Source organism: Pseudomassariella vexata (genome assembly GCF_002105095.1).
Source record: "Pseudomassariella vexata strain CBS 129021 chromosome Unknown BCR38scaffold_11, whole genome shotgun sequence".
Taxonomy (NCBI): domain Eukaryota; kingdom Fungi; phylum Ascomycota; class Sordariomycetes; order Amphisphaeriales; family Pseudomassariaceae; genus Pseudomassariella; species Pseudomassariella vexata.
In genome coordinates, this window is record NW_024467966.1 from 592,214 (window position 1) to 608,862 (window position 16,649).

Here is a 16,649-nt window from a genome sequence, read left to right on the forward strand (position 1 = left end):
GAACTATTTGGTTTGATGTAATGACTATGTATATGCGCAGTGAGCGATGTTTCCTACATCGTAGGAACTTTTGAATTACTATTTGAGGATATGGGTATATCCATAAGATGAGCTTCCATTATCCCATCATATTAATGTGTGATCTGACTTATATGAGCACTGCTTAGGAGTGTTTGCGTTCGAGAAATCTGAAAACGAGAAGAAAAGGGTGAGATACTTGTGCCGTTGTGATCCTTCACCTTACACCATTAGTGTCATAAAGTGAGATTGCCCCTTACAAAGTGACCATATGATCTTAGGCCTGAAATAGGAAGGTAGTTATGTGAAATTCTGACATTTTACATTTCACGTACTCTTGCCATTCTTCGGGATGTCTGGCCATGCAGAGGACCTCATACAAGATGACCATGAGTCATCATATAACGGAATTCATAGTACGTCAACATTTAAGTGCTAGGAACTGATCAAAATTGCATGCAGGCCGCTATAGCGTGAAGGTTCTCCCGTTTTTAGTTGTGACAGGATTTAGGAGTGTATGCAATTGCAAGGCTAACGACATGAGGCTCCGACTTTGTTGCTCACAACTACGACATTCAAGACATAATTCTGGACAGGATTAAATAATTTTTATCGACCGAGATTCCTCCTAGGTTGAGGCCACCAATGCCTTTAGTACAAACATGTTATCATGTCCAGTCATACGGACTGGGCTTGGTAGCCAATACGGTCTTTATACAGTGAAGTAAAACTCCCCAAACACTTGAATCGGTCGGTGGTATTATGCCCGATCTTACTCAAAGCCACAAGAACTCAATAAGTGTCTGCGAAATTATGACATGTAGTGCCATGCAATCATTCAACACCGGACATCGACTTAAATTAGCATCGCCATTATTTAGTGCCGTTCTCTGCTATGATCATCGGTGGGGTCATACGAAACGTAAGATTTAGATATTGCCGGACATGGGTACTGGGACCAAATATCTATCAAGTATATAGTCTCTGCTTACTAGGAACCGAAGCAACTAACCCATTCATCATACTTCACGGCTTAAAAGTGCAAGCAATGCGACTACTATTTTGTCCCCAAGATTTGTCAATTGAACAAGAGGAAGCCCTCATAGAACCTACAAACACATGCTGAATCTCCCAGTTTCGGACCGAGTGGCTGCTTACGATGGTTAGTAAGCTCCAGGATTTTGATTAAATCAAGTTCAGCTAAGCTAACTACTGGCAACACGACCTGCGGCCTTACCTATTACAGAAGGCCGTAACTGCGCCTGTAGCCCCTGTTATTTGAACATCGTAGGAACATTCGACTTGACGCACACGCTGCACTTTTATAAGATGAGGTCAACGCTCTTCTCTGCGACGAAACTTTACCTAGGAAATTTGGATCTTAGAACCACACGCTCACTTATTTCCAGACGTTGCGAAAGGGTCTTTCAAAATGCAATTGTTTTGGCTACTCGCAGTGACTGGCGTCAGCGCCTGGATGCCACCATACAAAATTCGGGGTGTCAACCTCGGGGGCTGGATGATCTCCGAGCCGTGGATGATGGACAGCGAGTGGCGAACGATGGGCTGCTACAACGGCAATCAAAAAATGTGTTCCGAGTTTGACTGCGTTGCGTTTCTCGGTCAAGCCACGGCGGATACCAGCTTCAACGCCCACTACGCGCGATGGATCACTGTTGATGATATTCAGCGCATCCACGATGTTGGTCTGAATACCATCCGCATCCCACTAGGCTACTGGACATACCGCGACATTGTATACGAAGACAACGAGCATTTCCCGCATGTGGATTTGAAATATCTCGATAATATCATCGCCAAGGCCGCTAGTCTCGGTATGTTTGTCGTCATTGACTTACACGGTGCTCCTTTTGCACAGAAAGCTAGTGATGCTTTCACAGGACAGGTACGAATATGCATTCTATACACATGGATGAGTTGAGATCTTAGGCTAATATCTCGGTAGTGTCTCCCCTCCTCGGCCTTCCCGGCTTTCTTCCAGCAGTCCCAGTATGATCGGGCTTCACAGTGGCTGTCGTGGATGACAGAGCGTATCCACAACACACCATCTTACAAAGCCACCATCGGCATTATTGAGGTTGTCAACGAGCCCCAGACTGACCGGGACTCGGGCGGCATGCCCCAGGCTGAGAGGGATACTCTTACCCAAGTCTACTACCCGCAGGCACTGCAGGCCGTCCGCAGCAAGGAGGCATCTTTGAACGTCTTGGCCAGCCAGCAGCTGCACGTGCAGTTTATGGACCAGCTTTGGGGTGCGGGAAACCCGAAGTCCAACCTACCCTCTCTAACATCGGTAGCCTTCGACGACCACAACTACGTGGGTGGTGCTATCCCGCAAGGGACCGGCGCCAAACAGGCCGACTACATGTGGTACACTTGCTACGACGACAATCGCCTCTCAGACGGAAACACGCCTAAGGTCGTTCAGGAATTCAGCCTGACGGTGCTGGGGGATATCGAGTGGAATTCTGAATTTGACCCCTTTGCCAGCCAGAACCAGGCATTCTACCAGCAGTGGTGGATCGCGCAGCAACGATTGTACGAGAAGACGAATGGGTGGATTTTCTGGACTTGGAAGACCCAGCTAGGCAATCCGCGCTGGGACTACTCGGCTGCTGTGACTCAGGGGTTCATTCCTGGGAGTCAGGCGGGGTTGGATCAGGCGGCTAGTCGTGATGTATGCAGCGAGTACTTTGGGAACTGAGTATGGCTGTGCAGATACTCTTAGAGATGTGCTGAATATTGCGACAGATGGAAGGATTGGGATGATGTTATGGATGTAACGATTATCTTGAGCACAGAGTAAACAATACTTCTCCAATCTCAACACCTCAATCCCCTAATGAAACCCTATGTTCGAAGAGTAAAATGACGTATCACAACGGGATCGAATACCCGAGCCATGCGTTTCATTTGAACGCATACCTCTCGTATAGTTGGGCTCCTTTCACACCATTTAGTTCAAGGTTGGTTACAATAGAGAATGCGATATCCTCTCTAGTATCATATGATTTACATTTACATGTAACCTTGATGATGTAGTAGGCTTAAACCATTAATCAATCGCCTGTAGCGTTCGTGAGTCTTGCGATAACGTATTTCACCCCCATTCCGACACCCCTGTAAACCCCAACAATAACCACACCGCTATTTACATTATCCTTTTATTTCTCAACCACTTTTGCTTCAATTGACTTTATTCCAAGTATTCGATCTGATCTGCTATCAATGCCTTCATATACGGAAGAAGACCTCGCTGCCGCCGTTCTAGACGTCGCAAATGGTAAATCTGTGCGACGCGCTGGCCTGGATTGGGGTATACCAAGGACTACACTTATCGACAGACTTCAAGGCGCTGAATCAAGAAAAACACTTAGCAGACTGGGTTTTGGTCCAGGAAGCCCTTGGACTAGCCGCAACGCACGCGCAAATCAAGGAGCTCGCGCAGCGCGTCCTAGCCCTCAAAGGTGACCACCAACTACTCGGCAAGAATTGGCTGGAAGCCTTTCTAAAGCGTCACCCAGCACTAAGACTAAAAAGCAACGCCCTATCGACTCTCAGCGTATCGATGGCGCGTCTACCGAGGTAATCCAAGCCTGGTTTGCTTCAAAATTACGTATTCCTGCAATTCAAGCGATTAAGCCGCAATGCAGGTATAATATGGATGAGCATGGCCTTATGGAGGGTCAACGGGGCTCTGGGCTAGTTGTCGGGAGCGCTACCTTACGCCCAATACACCAGAAACAGCCTGGTTCGAGGGCGTGGACGTCAATTTTGGAATGTGTGGATGCCCTCGGCAATACCTTTTCCCCCCTGGTTATTTTCAAGGGCAAGGACGTCCAAGAGCAGTGGTTCCCTGATAAAAATCTTCAGGACTTCAAGGACTGGCGCTTCAAGGCATCCCCCAAGGGCTGGACAGACGATACGATAGCTATCAAATGGCTTGAAGACGTTTTTATACCCCTTACGCTTCCTCAGGACCCTTCAGACACTCGTTTACTTATTTTGGATGGTCACGGTAGTCACAAAACTGATACTTTTATGTCTCTTTGCTATCAAAACAACATATACTTATTATTTTTACCCCCACACTCATCTCATGTCCTTCAGCCCCTCGATGTTGGGGTGTTCTCAGCTATGAAAACGGCATATCGCAAGGAGGTCGGGTTTTTAACCCTATTAACTGATTCAGCACCTATTGGCAAGCGGAATTTTATGCGCTGTTACGCCAGAGCACGCCGGAGGGCCCTAACGGCTCAAAATATCAAGTCTGGTTGGCGTACAAGTGGTCTATGGCCCCTAAATGTCGCTAGGTCCCTTACTAGCCCTCTTCTGCTTGAAAATGCAATCGCACACGTCACCAAGGTCCAGACATTCTTATTACAACCCAGAAAGTCCAGAAAATGCTCCAGACGCCTTCAGAGGGCAATGTTGTATGGTCAACGCCAAAGAAGAGCGTAGATATAGAGCGCCAGTTTAGGGAGTTCAATCGACTCCAACAAACTAACATGACTACACAACGCCAGCTATTTAGAAAGATGAAAAAAGGGTTTGATGAGAAGGATTATCTATTAGTAAGCGCAGAATTACAAATTGAGGGCTTGAAACAGCGATTAGAGCTTATGAAGCCACGGAAAAAAAGAAGGTGCAAATAAGTCCAAACGCGAAATTCGCAAGGATTGAGGACGTACGGCGGATAAGGGAAGTATCTAATGAAGCTCTTGTTGATGATTCGGGTTCAGAAATATCTAATGTATCTACTGTCGAAAGCGATTGTATAGTTGTTCAGAATTGAATTTGTGGTGGTTGTTTGAAATTGCAGTGTTATTCGTGGTGTTTTGTTTTATAGGGTGTCGGAATGGGGGTGAAATACGTTATCAAAGGTTACTGCCAATTAAGCCCCATTTACGCCGCTATCAAGATCATTGCAACCCACTCTGCCTCATCATCATGATTGAAACAGTTGAAAAGCCTACGGAAGCATGGGTATCCGCGGCCGTTTCCCATGCAAAAGGTATGGCAGGATGACGGTGAAGGTTTTACAATAGCGAGCAAATACACCAGAATTCAATGGAAGCTATGACCGAAACCGACGCCGAACATATGAATGCCGAAGAAATGACAGGTCGGCGACACATACGTGCAAGCCGACGCAAACATCAAGCCTATATTCTACCGGACAATGCGCTCGGCGCCACAACAGACATTCGTCTAATTCAGTTCAAAAATCCTCTCTACCTCGACTAAGACTACCCTGAAAGGTGGGCCGTCGACGCCAGCAACGCCAACACCGTGCCCTGGTTCGGCTGGAGAACAGCCGATAAAGTCGCCAACGCCTTGAATGTGAATAACACGGATGATATACAGACTTATGTCGGCAGGCTCACAGCTCAAAAGGGTCTTAAGTTCCCCCAATCGGAGAAGGGGCTAAATCCGGCGGTTCTGAATAACACACCGCGGGTGTCATTCGTTTTACCTCTTGTTGGGCAGTCCAGGGTTGCGACTTTCATTACGTTTGCATACAACTTTGCAAACAGCATCTGGCTTGGCGTTTTCAGGTAGGGCTATATATTGAAGGGCCCGGGGCAGCAGGCTGGAGCGCCGTCGATAGAAAGGTTGCCACTGAGGTTGAAGACTAAGGCTGCACCGCCCGCAGAGGAAAAGGAGGCAGCTACTCAGTGGAGTTCTTGGCCGCGGTTTCAGCAGCATGTGCCAAGGATTCCTCGACTGCAGAGTTTACTGAGAAATTACAACGATTTTGTACCACGTTGATTCCGAAGCGGTGGGTTAGGCGAATACGAGTGTTAAGGATAAAGTTTAGTAAGACGAGACCATATATGAAGGACTTCATATGATGTTGACCTATCCCAGTAGTTTCATAGCCCAAAGCTCAACTCTGCCAACCATCTTCAAAACTCCGTATCATGTTCGAAATACTTATGGGTATTCCTCTTGCGTCTATGAACTTCCGTATCGACAAAATTATCTGTGGTCTCACCAGAGTCCTCAGTTCCCAAGTCTTTCTGCGTATATTAGAGTTCCACCAAGGGCATGTTAGACCTCGAACGATGAGGCGCCGCGAGTTTGTATCAACTCCAACCCTGTCTGTAAATTGGCGTCATCCAGGTAAATCGAGCGGTACTCGTGCGAAATTATTGTAAAATCTTCTGTCCTTGGGACTCTCAGGCTCAATCGGACGTCTTACTGGATGAATTGGCGTTGAGAAATCGATCAGCATAGCGATATGCAGTCCGGATTCATGGCAATCGTGTTCATCTTGCAGTTTGGTCATGAAAGATGGGAAACGCGTCACTGCGTAATGAGCATAGTCCGGATTCCACTTTCCACCGGGTGAATCATCACTGCGAAGCAGTAGGATGTCGATTCAAGTGGATGCCTTTCCTTGCAAGCCTACACTTATGGTTTAACTCTGGGTAGAAGCGCAAAACGAGACGGCCGAAGAGGGCAGTCTGTAGTGCGGACAGGGACAGTAAGAGGAGAATTATTGTGTCTAGGTTATCCATGTTGGGCTTGGTTTCATGGTAACAAATGATTGAGTAACACTGAGTGTTGGCAATATTGGCAACAGGGTTGTATTGGAGATGATGATGATAGGGCTAAGTCCCAAAGGCTGCAGCTACGGAACGGCTAAGCAATTGGCCCAAGCGCTGCACCCAGGCACGCACGCAACATTAAGACATATATTATTATTATTAGTCGGCTGGTGTAGTTGGTCACTTCGCTGGTAGATAAGTCCCGATTTGAGCCTCGCCCACTTGGGTTGGTGACGAGTCGCGGGTTCGAATCCCGCAGCTGACACACAAGGGGGTTTAGTCAACCCTTACGGCGCGCTGCCCACCTTGTTGACTTCGCCTACCTAGCGATAATAGGGAGATTGGTGCAGTTTAGGATTACGAGCATCCTAGCCAGTCGACCGTCAAGCACTACGTCGGCGGAATATAACTCGACAGCCGGTCCAGAATTCGAATCGTTAATCCGACCCCTTATCGGACCTCGCCTATCCGATAACGCTCGTCGGCGAACCCGTCCCCTCACGATAGAAGGCGCGCAGCACGCCCCCTCGCCGCGATTCTTGCGAGCGTCTAGACCACGTTACGGTCTATCCACTTGAGCGTATGGTTGAGATGTATACGCTCGACGAGAACCCCAATTAGCAGATACTACGACTTGTCGCGACAAAAAAATAGTCGAGCATCTTCTGCACATCAGCAGCATCCCACCCCTGAGGACGAATTTAAGTGCCACATTACCACGCTTATCGGTAGTTCAGGCAGGGGTTGTAGCACAGACTTAGGGAGGGACAGGAGGTTTAGTAGTCGTTTGGCTACAAGTTTACCTGTATAACCGCCCGACGCGGCTTAAGGGCCCGCTATATCATCTATAGCCCCTTAAGGGAGTACTTGTAGAGGTACCGAGGGTTAACACCTACGGCGTATTTAATATTATTATTATTATTATTATTAAATACGCCGTAGGCTCGAAGCCCCCGGTACCTCTACTAGTACTCCCGTATGTCAAACCGTGCCCTAATGGCTGGACTAAATACATACGCTGCGTCGTCGGTTCGCCCTATTAGCGACTGCGTTGCGTTCACTACCATACTACGTTGGTTCTCAACCTACCAACAAAGTCCCCCCTGAGAAGATCGATGCTATCTGGGCCTTGAAGCTGTCCGACCCGTCCCTAGCAGCCACCTTACAATAGTCCCACTAACTACTGGTTCTCCTGTTGCCGTTGCGAGGTCTCTGCGAGAGTATAGTGGCCGTGGTGCGATAGCGGCCCGTAATCGTTCCCTCGGTCCTTCCAACAGCCCGCAAAAGAGGATTACGTGCTCTGCCGTCTCAGGGGCGTCGCCACAGCGGCATAGCGGCGAGTACACGCCAAAAGCCCCTGTCTTGAATAAGAAGGCTGCTAGTCCTATTTTTTCCGTCCTGATCTGGCACAGCGTAGACGCTTCCAGTCGGTTCAGGCCGAAATACTTGCCCCCTTTCGGTATCTGCATCGAAGGGCCCTCCGGTTCCTCAGCGATGGCGCGTCGCTGGCGATCGTGATACTCTGCTCCGGTAAGCCATCTCTTCCTCCAGTGGCCGAGGAGGGCAGCCGGGACCTCCTTTCCCTCACTCATCCACTCGGAGCCCCGGGCCTCCTTCTCCATAGTGTACCCTGCCGGTCGGAGTAGCTGCGACGCCTGCTTCCTCTTCGCCGGCCTATCCTGCCGGAGTATATGTGACGCTTTAGCGCTCGCGCTGCGAAGCAGATTTCTCTTCCCGCTAAGCCGTAGCCGTTCTTCAAACTTAGCAGCCCGGGCACTAAGATAGAGGTCTAGTGGCGGGATTGCTGCTTCTGCTTCCAGGTGGCGAACCGGCGTCGCTTTGTGGGCGCCACAGCTCAAAAAGAATCTCAATTACTCCTTGCAACTCAGGCTATCAGAAATGGCTCAACACTTAGTATCCGACGTGCTGCAACAATCTGCAAAGTCTCGAATACTACTCTCCAGGCGCGTCTTCAAAAACGTCAATCACGTCGCAATATCGAAGCCAACGGTCGGAATTTAACAAAACTAGAAGAAAATACGATTATTCAAAGGACAATTGAGCTAGATTCGCAAGCATTTCCTCCCCGGCTAAGTGCTGTTGAAGATATGACAAACCGACTGCTATGTGACCGCGACGCGTTACGCGTCGGCAAGAACTGGGCCTCCAACTTCGTTAAGCGACAACCACAGCTCAAGACGGTATTTAGCCGTAAATACGACTATTCTCGGGCCTTATGCGAAGATCCAGAGCTTATTCAAGGCTGGTTTGACCTTGTGCGCAATACAATTGCGAAATATGGGATCGCCGATACCGACATCTACAATTTCGACGAGACCGGCTTTATGATAGGTCAGATTACCGCATCGATGGTTGTTACGAGCTCTGAAAGGAAAGGCAAGCCTAAGCTAGCCCAGCCTGGCAATCGGGAATGGGCTACGGTGATCCAGGGCGTCAATTCCCAAGGCTGGACGGTCCCGCCATACATCATTGTCAAGGGCCAATACCACCTCTCTTCCTGGTACGAAAACGACGCGTTGCCGACGGACTGGAGGATCGCCGTGAGCCCAAATGGTTGGAATACGAACGAATTGACCGCAGATTGGCTAAAACACTTTGACAAATACACCAAAGGCCGGAAATCGGGTGTATATCGCCTTCTTATCCTGGAAGGCACTTGGATTTTATGTTCCCGTTGAAGGAGCAAAAGGAGGGCACATATGCCTAACCTGTATGTATTGTAGCTAACTCTGGTCCTCTCTTCGAGGGTCTATGTATGGAAACAAAAGGGTTCTTATATAGTCAATGAATGGTAGACTTGCTGATTAATTCAGACAAGTTGTAGAAGCATATAGATAAGTAGGGAATGTTCTATCCTCGCCACATTTCTCGTAATAGAGGTATGTGGGGATGGTCGCCGTTCTAGGTGGCGATAGTGGCAAGTATAGGACCCACATGGCCCACAGGGCCCATATTGTCCAACTAAGGCCACGAAAGCCACCATTCCGACGCCTTTGAGCAATATTGCAAAGAGAACAAGATTATTACACTTTGTATGCCTGCCCACTCTTCTCATATCCTCCAGCCACTAGATGTGGCATGTTTTGCGCCGTTTAAAAAGGCCTACGGCTCGCAAATTGAGAAGCTCGTCCGAGCCCGGATTTCGCATATCACAAAGGAGGACTTTCTTCGGCATTTTGCGACGCGTTCAAGAAGAGCCTGACCGAAAGCAATATTCGTGCAGGCTTTCAAGGGGCTGGGCTTGTGCCTTTAAGCCCAGATATTGTTATTGAGAAGCTGGATGTGAAATTACAGACTCCAACGTCCTCCCGGCCCCCTGCGCGGGAAACCCTTCCTTGGGCTTCTCGGACGCCAAACAACCCAACCGAGGCTACTTCGCAATCCGAATTTATTAAATCTCGAATTGCCAGGCATCAAAATAGCTCCCCGACGTCAATTTACGATGCTATCGATCAGTTTTCGAAAGGAGCGCGGAGTATTATGCATAAGATGGCTTTACTGCAAGCTGAGGTCGCCGAACTTCGAGAGGCAAATTGTTACGAACCACGTTCCTAACCAACACAGAATAGGCCCGTTGGCAGGCCTGAGGTGGATACCTGTAGGAAAGGACCGGAAACCAGGATAGAAGCTAGGAGCGGAGAAAGGATGGACCGACTAGGAGGTCACGTGACGGATCACTGGATCACTCGGTGAGCCAGTGAGCCACCCCAGCAGGATCACAACGGATAAGAGTGATCCAACGAGATCAGTGAAGGAGAGATGGATATATAAGGGACAGGACTCCCAGGCATTTCATAGATAGACAGTCTCTACTTCAGTAATCAATCTAAGCATCAATCTAACCCATTGGTGAGGCAAACTGCCTTAACGACTCTATTCCCGATTGCCCTACTTGAATACTTCAGTTACCCAAAGCACTCTACTCCATACGTCAAACCCCGATATTATTGCTTGAGGACTCCGCAGCAGGACTTACTTACTAGCACAAACCCTTACAGACTCTTTAGTGGTTTACGCAGCTAGACTATTAGAGGTTTCGTTACATATGACGAGGGCCGACACCCGTACACCGTTAACACTGACATGATTGTCACAAGAGGAGGACCAAGCCCCTAGGCCAATAGACCAAAAGATCTAGAAATGTCAGTGTTACTGACATTTGGTCCCACTAACTGCTATATACAGCACTATGTGGCTCTGTAATCGCCAGCGCTGTGACAATATTATATAAGGGAGTTCTCGACGGAATCGGTCCCCGGGGCTTTATTTTGCTTTATCTACTTCCTTGGGAGCTAGTAGAGGCTATTACTAGGTGGCGTTATTAGTAAGTGTAGTTAAGGGGTTATCCTTACTAGACGATCTAGTCGCCGTCGGGGGATAGTTGTGAAGGTCAACCCTCGCAGACTCACTACAACCAGGTGACTTACAGCTGGAACACCTGCCGTGGCAGTGTCAGATGGGAAGCCAATCATAACCCTTGTAGGAGCCCCGCCAAGCGTGGATGACTTAGTCGCGCTCCCTCAAACCTAAGTTGTCATCTTCTTTCCTTCGCTCCTTAGAGTAGAATCTTGGTCGATAGCACCTAATCGAGGTCTCTACGAATGCGATGCAACCCAGGTCGTGACAATAGTCCTCTTTTCTTCCTACGATAAGTGTCCTTTAGGGCGTAATAGTAGTAGTACTACTAGTAGTAGATAAGGGCTGGAAAAGGACCTATAGGAGGGCCTCTGAGTTTTCCTCGAAGGCATTAGCCTAGATCTCTTTACCTTCGAGGTTATATTTTAGGCTAGGTATAACTTAGGCGTATCTTACCTGAATATCTTTATACGCGTTCTATGCGTTATTTTCTTATAAAAAAGTTTTCTAACACTACTTCAAAACATACATCGCTGGATTGGAAATATTCAGCAATCGAGAAGATACGAAATACTGAGAGACGGCAACAGGAAAACCCCTGACAGCTCCCCATCAAAAGAAATTAACATGTACCCAAGTATATACTACAGATGGTGGGGGCCGTATTCGTTGAGGGGTCTCTCTTTTGACTTTCCCTTCCCACCCTAAGCAAATGGCAGATCCTGTGGCTTGCCCCAAACATTGCAAGGCAAGAACCTCCAAGCTCCAGCGTACTTTGGTGACAGCTTATCCTCCACAGCATGCAAAGCCATTATAGACAACCGCGGCCAGTCGTTGCCGCCTTCATATGTCGTGTCATGCAATCTCACCACCATCGGTGGCACAACGAAGCGGTCGACGCCATTGCTCGCTTCTGCTTCACAACCAAGGAACACCTGAAGAAGCTTGCTCCCACGTTCTTCCGATGACACGCTGTTTGCAGGACCGCACATTTGTTGGAGGGAAATCAACAGCGGAACCTCAGCAGCTAGGTGCTCCCGAAAAAGGCGTGCGAGCTCTTCGACCAGCCTATACAAGACCTCTCCATTGTAGGATTGCGGTTGCGCGGAAACTTCCTCGGCATAGATTAGTACCTGTTGCAGTGCAGGTAAAAAGTAAAGTTTCCTCTCCAAGTTCGTCGTTGGTGATGTGCCTGGATTTTTGAGAATTTCTGCGAAGGCTGGGAACATCTGCGTTGACTTCATGAGGTGGTAGTCCATGACCCACACACTCCAGCAGCGTGTAAAAAACAGGAAGTCTGCAATGTCCCTCATTTCCCTGATGTGAGGTGCTTGGAGTTGTATCGCGTTCATGCCACGCAACATGGCATTGTGCATATGTGCTGTTTCGTTGGCTATTTGCAAGGCTGGGTGGTTAATCTTTGTGTGTTTAGTCAGTGAAAAATGACGAAACCATGAGTGGAGTTGCAAAAGGAAACAAGAAAGATAGCTATACAGTGTGCGTTCTCAACGGGGTCTCGATCAGTGGCCAGGGGCTGTCAGCCCAGGGTTTCCCAGCGCTTTGGTCGGGATTCTTGACTAGTGGCCGTAGGGGTGATGCATTATCCCAGGTTCCAGACGTTGCCATTGAATGTTGCCGGGATTGAATTTTCCCAAGACAGTGCTTACGAAGCTGGCGAGTTGGAAATGCCCGGAAACCAGCGCAGGCCTCGAGGTCAGGCCAGTCATATATCCGTATGGGATCATACCTTCAGGCTGTTTTGAGGAACCGTCTCAGTTAACTAACTCTACCTGGTTGCTGTCGAGCTGGCCCATGCAGGTCACCTGCATTTAATTAACATTAATGGGTGAATACATATTTCCCATGCCTACAATACCCAAGTAATAGGTACTGATGGAGATCCCGGGTGGTTTATCCAGATTGTTAGAGTCACATCGCTTAAGCTTATTGATTCTAAAGGCTGCAGTCCAATTTCCTGATCGTTTTTCCTACCATACACGCTGCAAAGGATATTTTCGACAGTGGGATTCAAAGCAGCCAAGGACAATAAACATGGGCAGCGTCGATAGTCGCCCAGGTTGTTGCATGACTCCAAATTAATTGTCCTGTCGGCCGATTGGCCCACTCAAATCGCTCTAATAGGCAACTGATTAACACTGCATATCGGTGAGGACTGCCCCAGTAGGGTCATTGATGCAGACCGGTCTATTTATCCTAATGCTCATCCTAGGAGCCGCAAAACATGCTTTGTGACATTTCAGCGCTCTGCTGTTGGACCTCTTTACTTTCGCTTGCACGGAAAGCGGCTTGTTCTGCATTAATTTTATTGATTGTCTTGACAGACTCGGATCAGCAAATTGCAGGTACTTAAACATGAAGATAAGGAGGGCTGGAGGAGAGACTCTGCAGCTTTAGCATACTTAGTTGTACATGTCCAACTAAGTTTTATTTGTACTATCAAGTTCTATGGTTATTGCGCCCATTGTTGCCTTTGACTAGGTCTCAACTTCTCAGAAGTTCCCGCCAGGTGGGAGAGCGTACGTCTTAAATAGCTGGGGTGCATCCTGAAATGGCTGGTACGGACAAAGCTATATCGGTTCATTGAGATACACATAAAAGCCCAGGAATTCATATTCAATTAGGTGCAAACAACTTTCTTGCCGACATTAATCTGAGCTGGTATGTTGTAACTCATTTGTTTACAACTTGCGATAAATGAGCAAGTGAACAACCTGCCATATCCACTGAACTGTATATGTGCTGACGTCTCCTTCAATGAGAGAAGCACCTATCAATGACCTCTATGTGCCTATGGGCATATTTACGTGATAGCTTGAAGTCTGTTCTCAAGCGGGGTTTAAACAATAGCTGCCCACCAAGATCTGCGGTTTGTATCAATGGTCCTGATGTTAGGGGAACGGCCCATGCCCCCGGCTCAGCGCTCTGCCACTCCTCGCCTGATTGCCTGATTGTTCCGGGGTTCTACACAGTGCTTGATGCACGTCACCCAATTTGACTAACCTCATAGAGCGTTGCCAAGCTTTGGGTCCCCATAGTTTCCAGGATATCGATTTATGGTTTGATACTGAATCACAGTTCAGACTACCGGTTGTGTTTTCCAATCCGCTCGGACATGCCTACACAAGCTAGCATGCTGCTAGTAAGCGAGGCACCAATTTCGGTCGCCAGACCTTTGTAGAACCTCGTTGGAGAAGTGCCCATGATCATGGATCAGTCTTCCCGGTTATCAGTCTGTTTGCTTTTCGAAACTATGTCCTTGACATTCTCTGTTAATTGTAATCGCAAACCTGCGCCCCTTTGTACAGCATTGATGAGGTGAGTTCTTGCTTACCCACGAGCCACACTAGCCAAGCAGCGTGGCTGATGTGGTGAGACTGACCAAATTAGCAAGCTTATTTATCTAGGTGATTGAAAATCACGGAAGTCCCTACTCATCACGATGGACACGATCTGACAGGTCCGCGTGTGCTTTGAAGCTCCGTGCTTTCCCAGAAGACACGCTACAGGCAGCCCTTTGCCCCTTAATGCTGGGTAATAGCGGAGAGAAGAGGCGCACCGGTCCGTTGACCAGCATAGGGGCTTAGCCAATTCCCAGTTATATAGCAGTTCAGGTTTGTTCACGTCTCCATGATTGTTCATATCGTAATTGTCCCTGTCAACTGGTTGTTGTCTGTGTTGACACGAGACCATGTTAATCCCACCACTTGATGTCCTGGCCAGCTGGCCCAAGGCGAACTATACTGATCCTGTGACAAGGAGTCAAGCTGGTGTCGTCGTGGAAATCATATTTTGTTTCTTGGCAACAGCTATCTTGGCCATCCGTGTCTACACTCGAACATATCTGTCAAAAGCATTTGGCATTGATGATATCCTGATACTGGCTGCTTATGTACGGGTTTAACCCTTATAGTCTCAATGCCGCAAGCTAATACCAGGCAGGTTCCCGCTTTAATATTTGGCATATGTTGCCTTTACGGCGAGTTTCATCTGGGCTGGGATAGACACGCGTGGGACCTCACACACGCGACAATCTCCAACAGTCTAAAGATGGGGTACGCATATATTATCTCTACCGTAAGGTTTACCGGGAATACCGATACTAAATAAGGGGCTAGCATGACTGTATATGTCCTCTTCGAAGTGGCCACGACCGTTGTGAAGCTATCCATTCTGGCCACAACACTTCGGCTACTCGGAACTGCTGATAAGACCAAGACCAAGGCAATCATATATTTATCTGGTGCCTTCATTATATTACAAGGCGCTGCGTTTGCCTTGGTCACAATATTTCAGTGCAGGCAAGAAAAAGTGATGCAAAACACCCCCTAATTGGACACAGACTAACCATGTGGGTTAGACCCGTCTCCGATTACTGGACGTTGTCCTTCAATCATCAAAATTGCGTCAACGAAACAGCTCACTTTCTGACTGGTGGTATCCTAAACACCGTTACTGACTTTCTTGTGGTGATCCTTCCCATCCAGACGGTAATGGGGTTGAATATACCGAGTAAGCAACTGTACATCGTCATCAGTCTGTTCTGTGCCGCATTCATGGCCTGCATTGCTGGTGCCGTAAGGACGTACTACACATATCGCTTCACAACCTTTTACGATCGTACTTGGGAGGCTTATCCAGTATGGATCAGCAGTAGTGTAGAGCTTTATACAGGCATAGTCAGTAACCTTGTGGCTTCAGAGGAAATTACTAACGCTGAGAATAGATATGTGCCTCCGTTCCAGTCACCAAACGATTTTTCTCTACCAGAGCTGACGGTTCATCACGAATAGCCGAGGCAAATACGCAAAGTTTATCTGCGTCTCCCCATCGGCCATCATGGCCCAGCCTGCACATAAAACAATCGTTCCGTGACTTAAAATCCGGCTTATATCGTGACGGATATGTGGGGGATAACCCGTCACTCGCCTACCGCCTCGGCGCTCTCAAATCTCCTTGGTATGGTGAGAGGCAGCAACTCGGGGAGAAACTGAGTCGATGGACCAACATTTTGCTGCCCGCCAGAAATGCAATATCACGGGGCACATGTGTGCCTCGGGAAAACAACTCAAGACAGCAGCTACGGCCTCAAGAGGAAACTTTGGCACCTCGAGAGGCCGTGGCTGTCGATCTGCCGGATTACCCCAGGGCGTCGCTGCCGTCGGGCTTTTATTATGGCCATACAGTCTCGGAGCAGAAGAGTGCAAAATATCCAAGAACGAGTGGGTGAACATATCAATGGCAGAAGGATGAACTTTGATATTTTATGACGAAATATGATGTGTACAGGAGTTGGCAAAGTGTATTTGTTTTGAGTGGCCGGTCCACTTTGAAGCGGCCGTGCCCTGAGGACGCTCCTACAAACGAGATATGAATCCTGCAAGGGCTACGAGTCCATGTGCTCAGGATTATATGAACTGCGATCCTGGCCATGTTCATTGCTTGCCATTTGTGAATATATTATTATTATTATTAAATACGCCGTAGGCTCGAAGCCCCCGGTACCTCTACTAGTACTCCCGTATGTCAAACCGTGCCCTAATGGCTGGACTAAATACATACGCTGCGTCGTCGGTTCGCCCTATTAGCGACTGCGTTGCGTTCACTACCATACTACGTTGGTTCTCAACCTACCAACAAAGTCCCCCCTGAGAAGATCGA

At 48.2% G+C, this 16,649-nt stretch overlaps 4 protein-coding genes and 1 non-coding gene across 5 annotated transcripts; 4 read left to right on the forward strand and 1 right to left on the reverse strand.

Annotated features, from left to right (window-relative positions):
* Positions 1-1,495: 1,495 nt before the first annotated feature.
* BCR38DRAFT_349796 (glycoside hydrolase superfamily) lies at positions 1,496-2,743 on the forward strand (the record flags this gene model as incomplete). The annotated part of the gene is made up of 2 exons (XM_040856516.1): positions 1,496-1,924; positions 1,985-2,743. 2 exons carry the CDS (start codon positions 1,496-1,498, stop codon positions 2,741-2,743), a joined length of 1,188 nt encoding a protein of 395 aa, XP_040712884.1.
* Positions 2,744-4,989: 2,246 nt separating this feature from the next.
* Positions 4,990-5,601, forward strand: BCR38DRAFT_411796 (uncharacterized protein; the record flags this gene model as incomplete). The annotated part of the gene is made up of 2 exons (XM_040858612.1): positions 4,990-5,053; positions 5,288-5,601. The coding sequence occupies 2 exons, from the start codon at positions 4,990-4,992 to the stop codon at positions 5,599-5,601; spliced, it is 378 nt and encodes a 125-aa protein (XP_040712885.1).
* A 1,154-nt stretch (positions 5,602-6,755) lies between these two features.
* Positions 6,756-6,858, forward strand: BCR38DRAFT_t253. Its single transcript has one exon. It is a non-coding gene; the product is annotated as a tRNA-Thr (tRNA).
* A 4,525-nt stretch (positions 6,859-11,383) lies between these two features.
* On the reverse strand, positions 11,384-12,647 carry BCR38DRAFT_441874 (uncharacterized protein). Its single transcript, XM_040860789.1, has 2 exons — positions 12,465-12,647; positions 11,384-12,388 (listed from the first exon to the last, which is right to left on the reverse strand). The coding sequence occupies exons 1-2, from the start codon at positions 12,594-12,596 to the stop codon at positions 11,675-11,677; spliced, it is 846 nt and encodes a 281-aa protein (XP_040712886.1). The 5' UTR covers positions 12,597-12,647; the 3' UTR covers positions 11,384-11,674.
* Positions 12,648-14,475: 1,828 nt separating this feature from the next.
* Positions 14,476-16,435, forward strand: BCR38DRAFT_44073 (uncharacterized protein). Its single transcript, XM_040860726.1, has 5 exons — positions 14,476-14,880; positions 14,931-15,043; positions 15,107-15,289; positions 15,349-15,667; positions 15,715-16,435. The coding sequence occupies exons 1-5, from the start codon at positions 14,680-14,682 to the stop codon at positions 16,216-16,218; spliced, it is 1,320 nt and encodes a 439-aa protein (XP_040712887.1). The 5' UTR covers positions 14,476-14,679; the 3' UTR covers positions 16,219-16,435.
* Positions 16,436-16,649: the final 214 nt, after the last annotated feature.

Bases quoted from the DNA above. Each gene is read 5' to 3' on its own strand.
- BCR38DRAFT_441874 (XM_040860789.1), bottom strand. From the start codon at position 12,596: ATGGCAACGTCTGGAACCTGGGATAATGCATCACCCCTACGGCCACTA. The intron at 12,389-12,464 runs GTATAGCTATCT...AAACACACAAAG, and splicing joins CCCCGTTGAGAACGCACACT to ATTAACCACCCAGCCTTGCA.
- BCR38DRAFT_44073 (XM_040860726.1), top strand. From the start codon at position 14,680: ATGTTAATCCCACCACTTGATGTCCTGGCCAGCTGGCCCAAGGCGAAC. The intron at 14,881-14,930 runs GTACGGGTTTAA...AATACCAGGCAG, and splicing joins TCCTGATACTGGCTGCTTAT to GTTCCCGCTTTAATATTTGG. The intron at 15,290-15,348 runs GCAAGAAAAAGT...CATGTGGGTTAG, and splicing joins GTCACAATATTTCAGTGCAG to ACCCGTCTCCGATTACTGGA.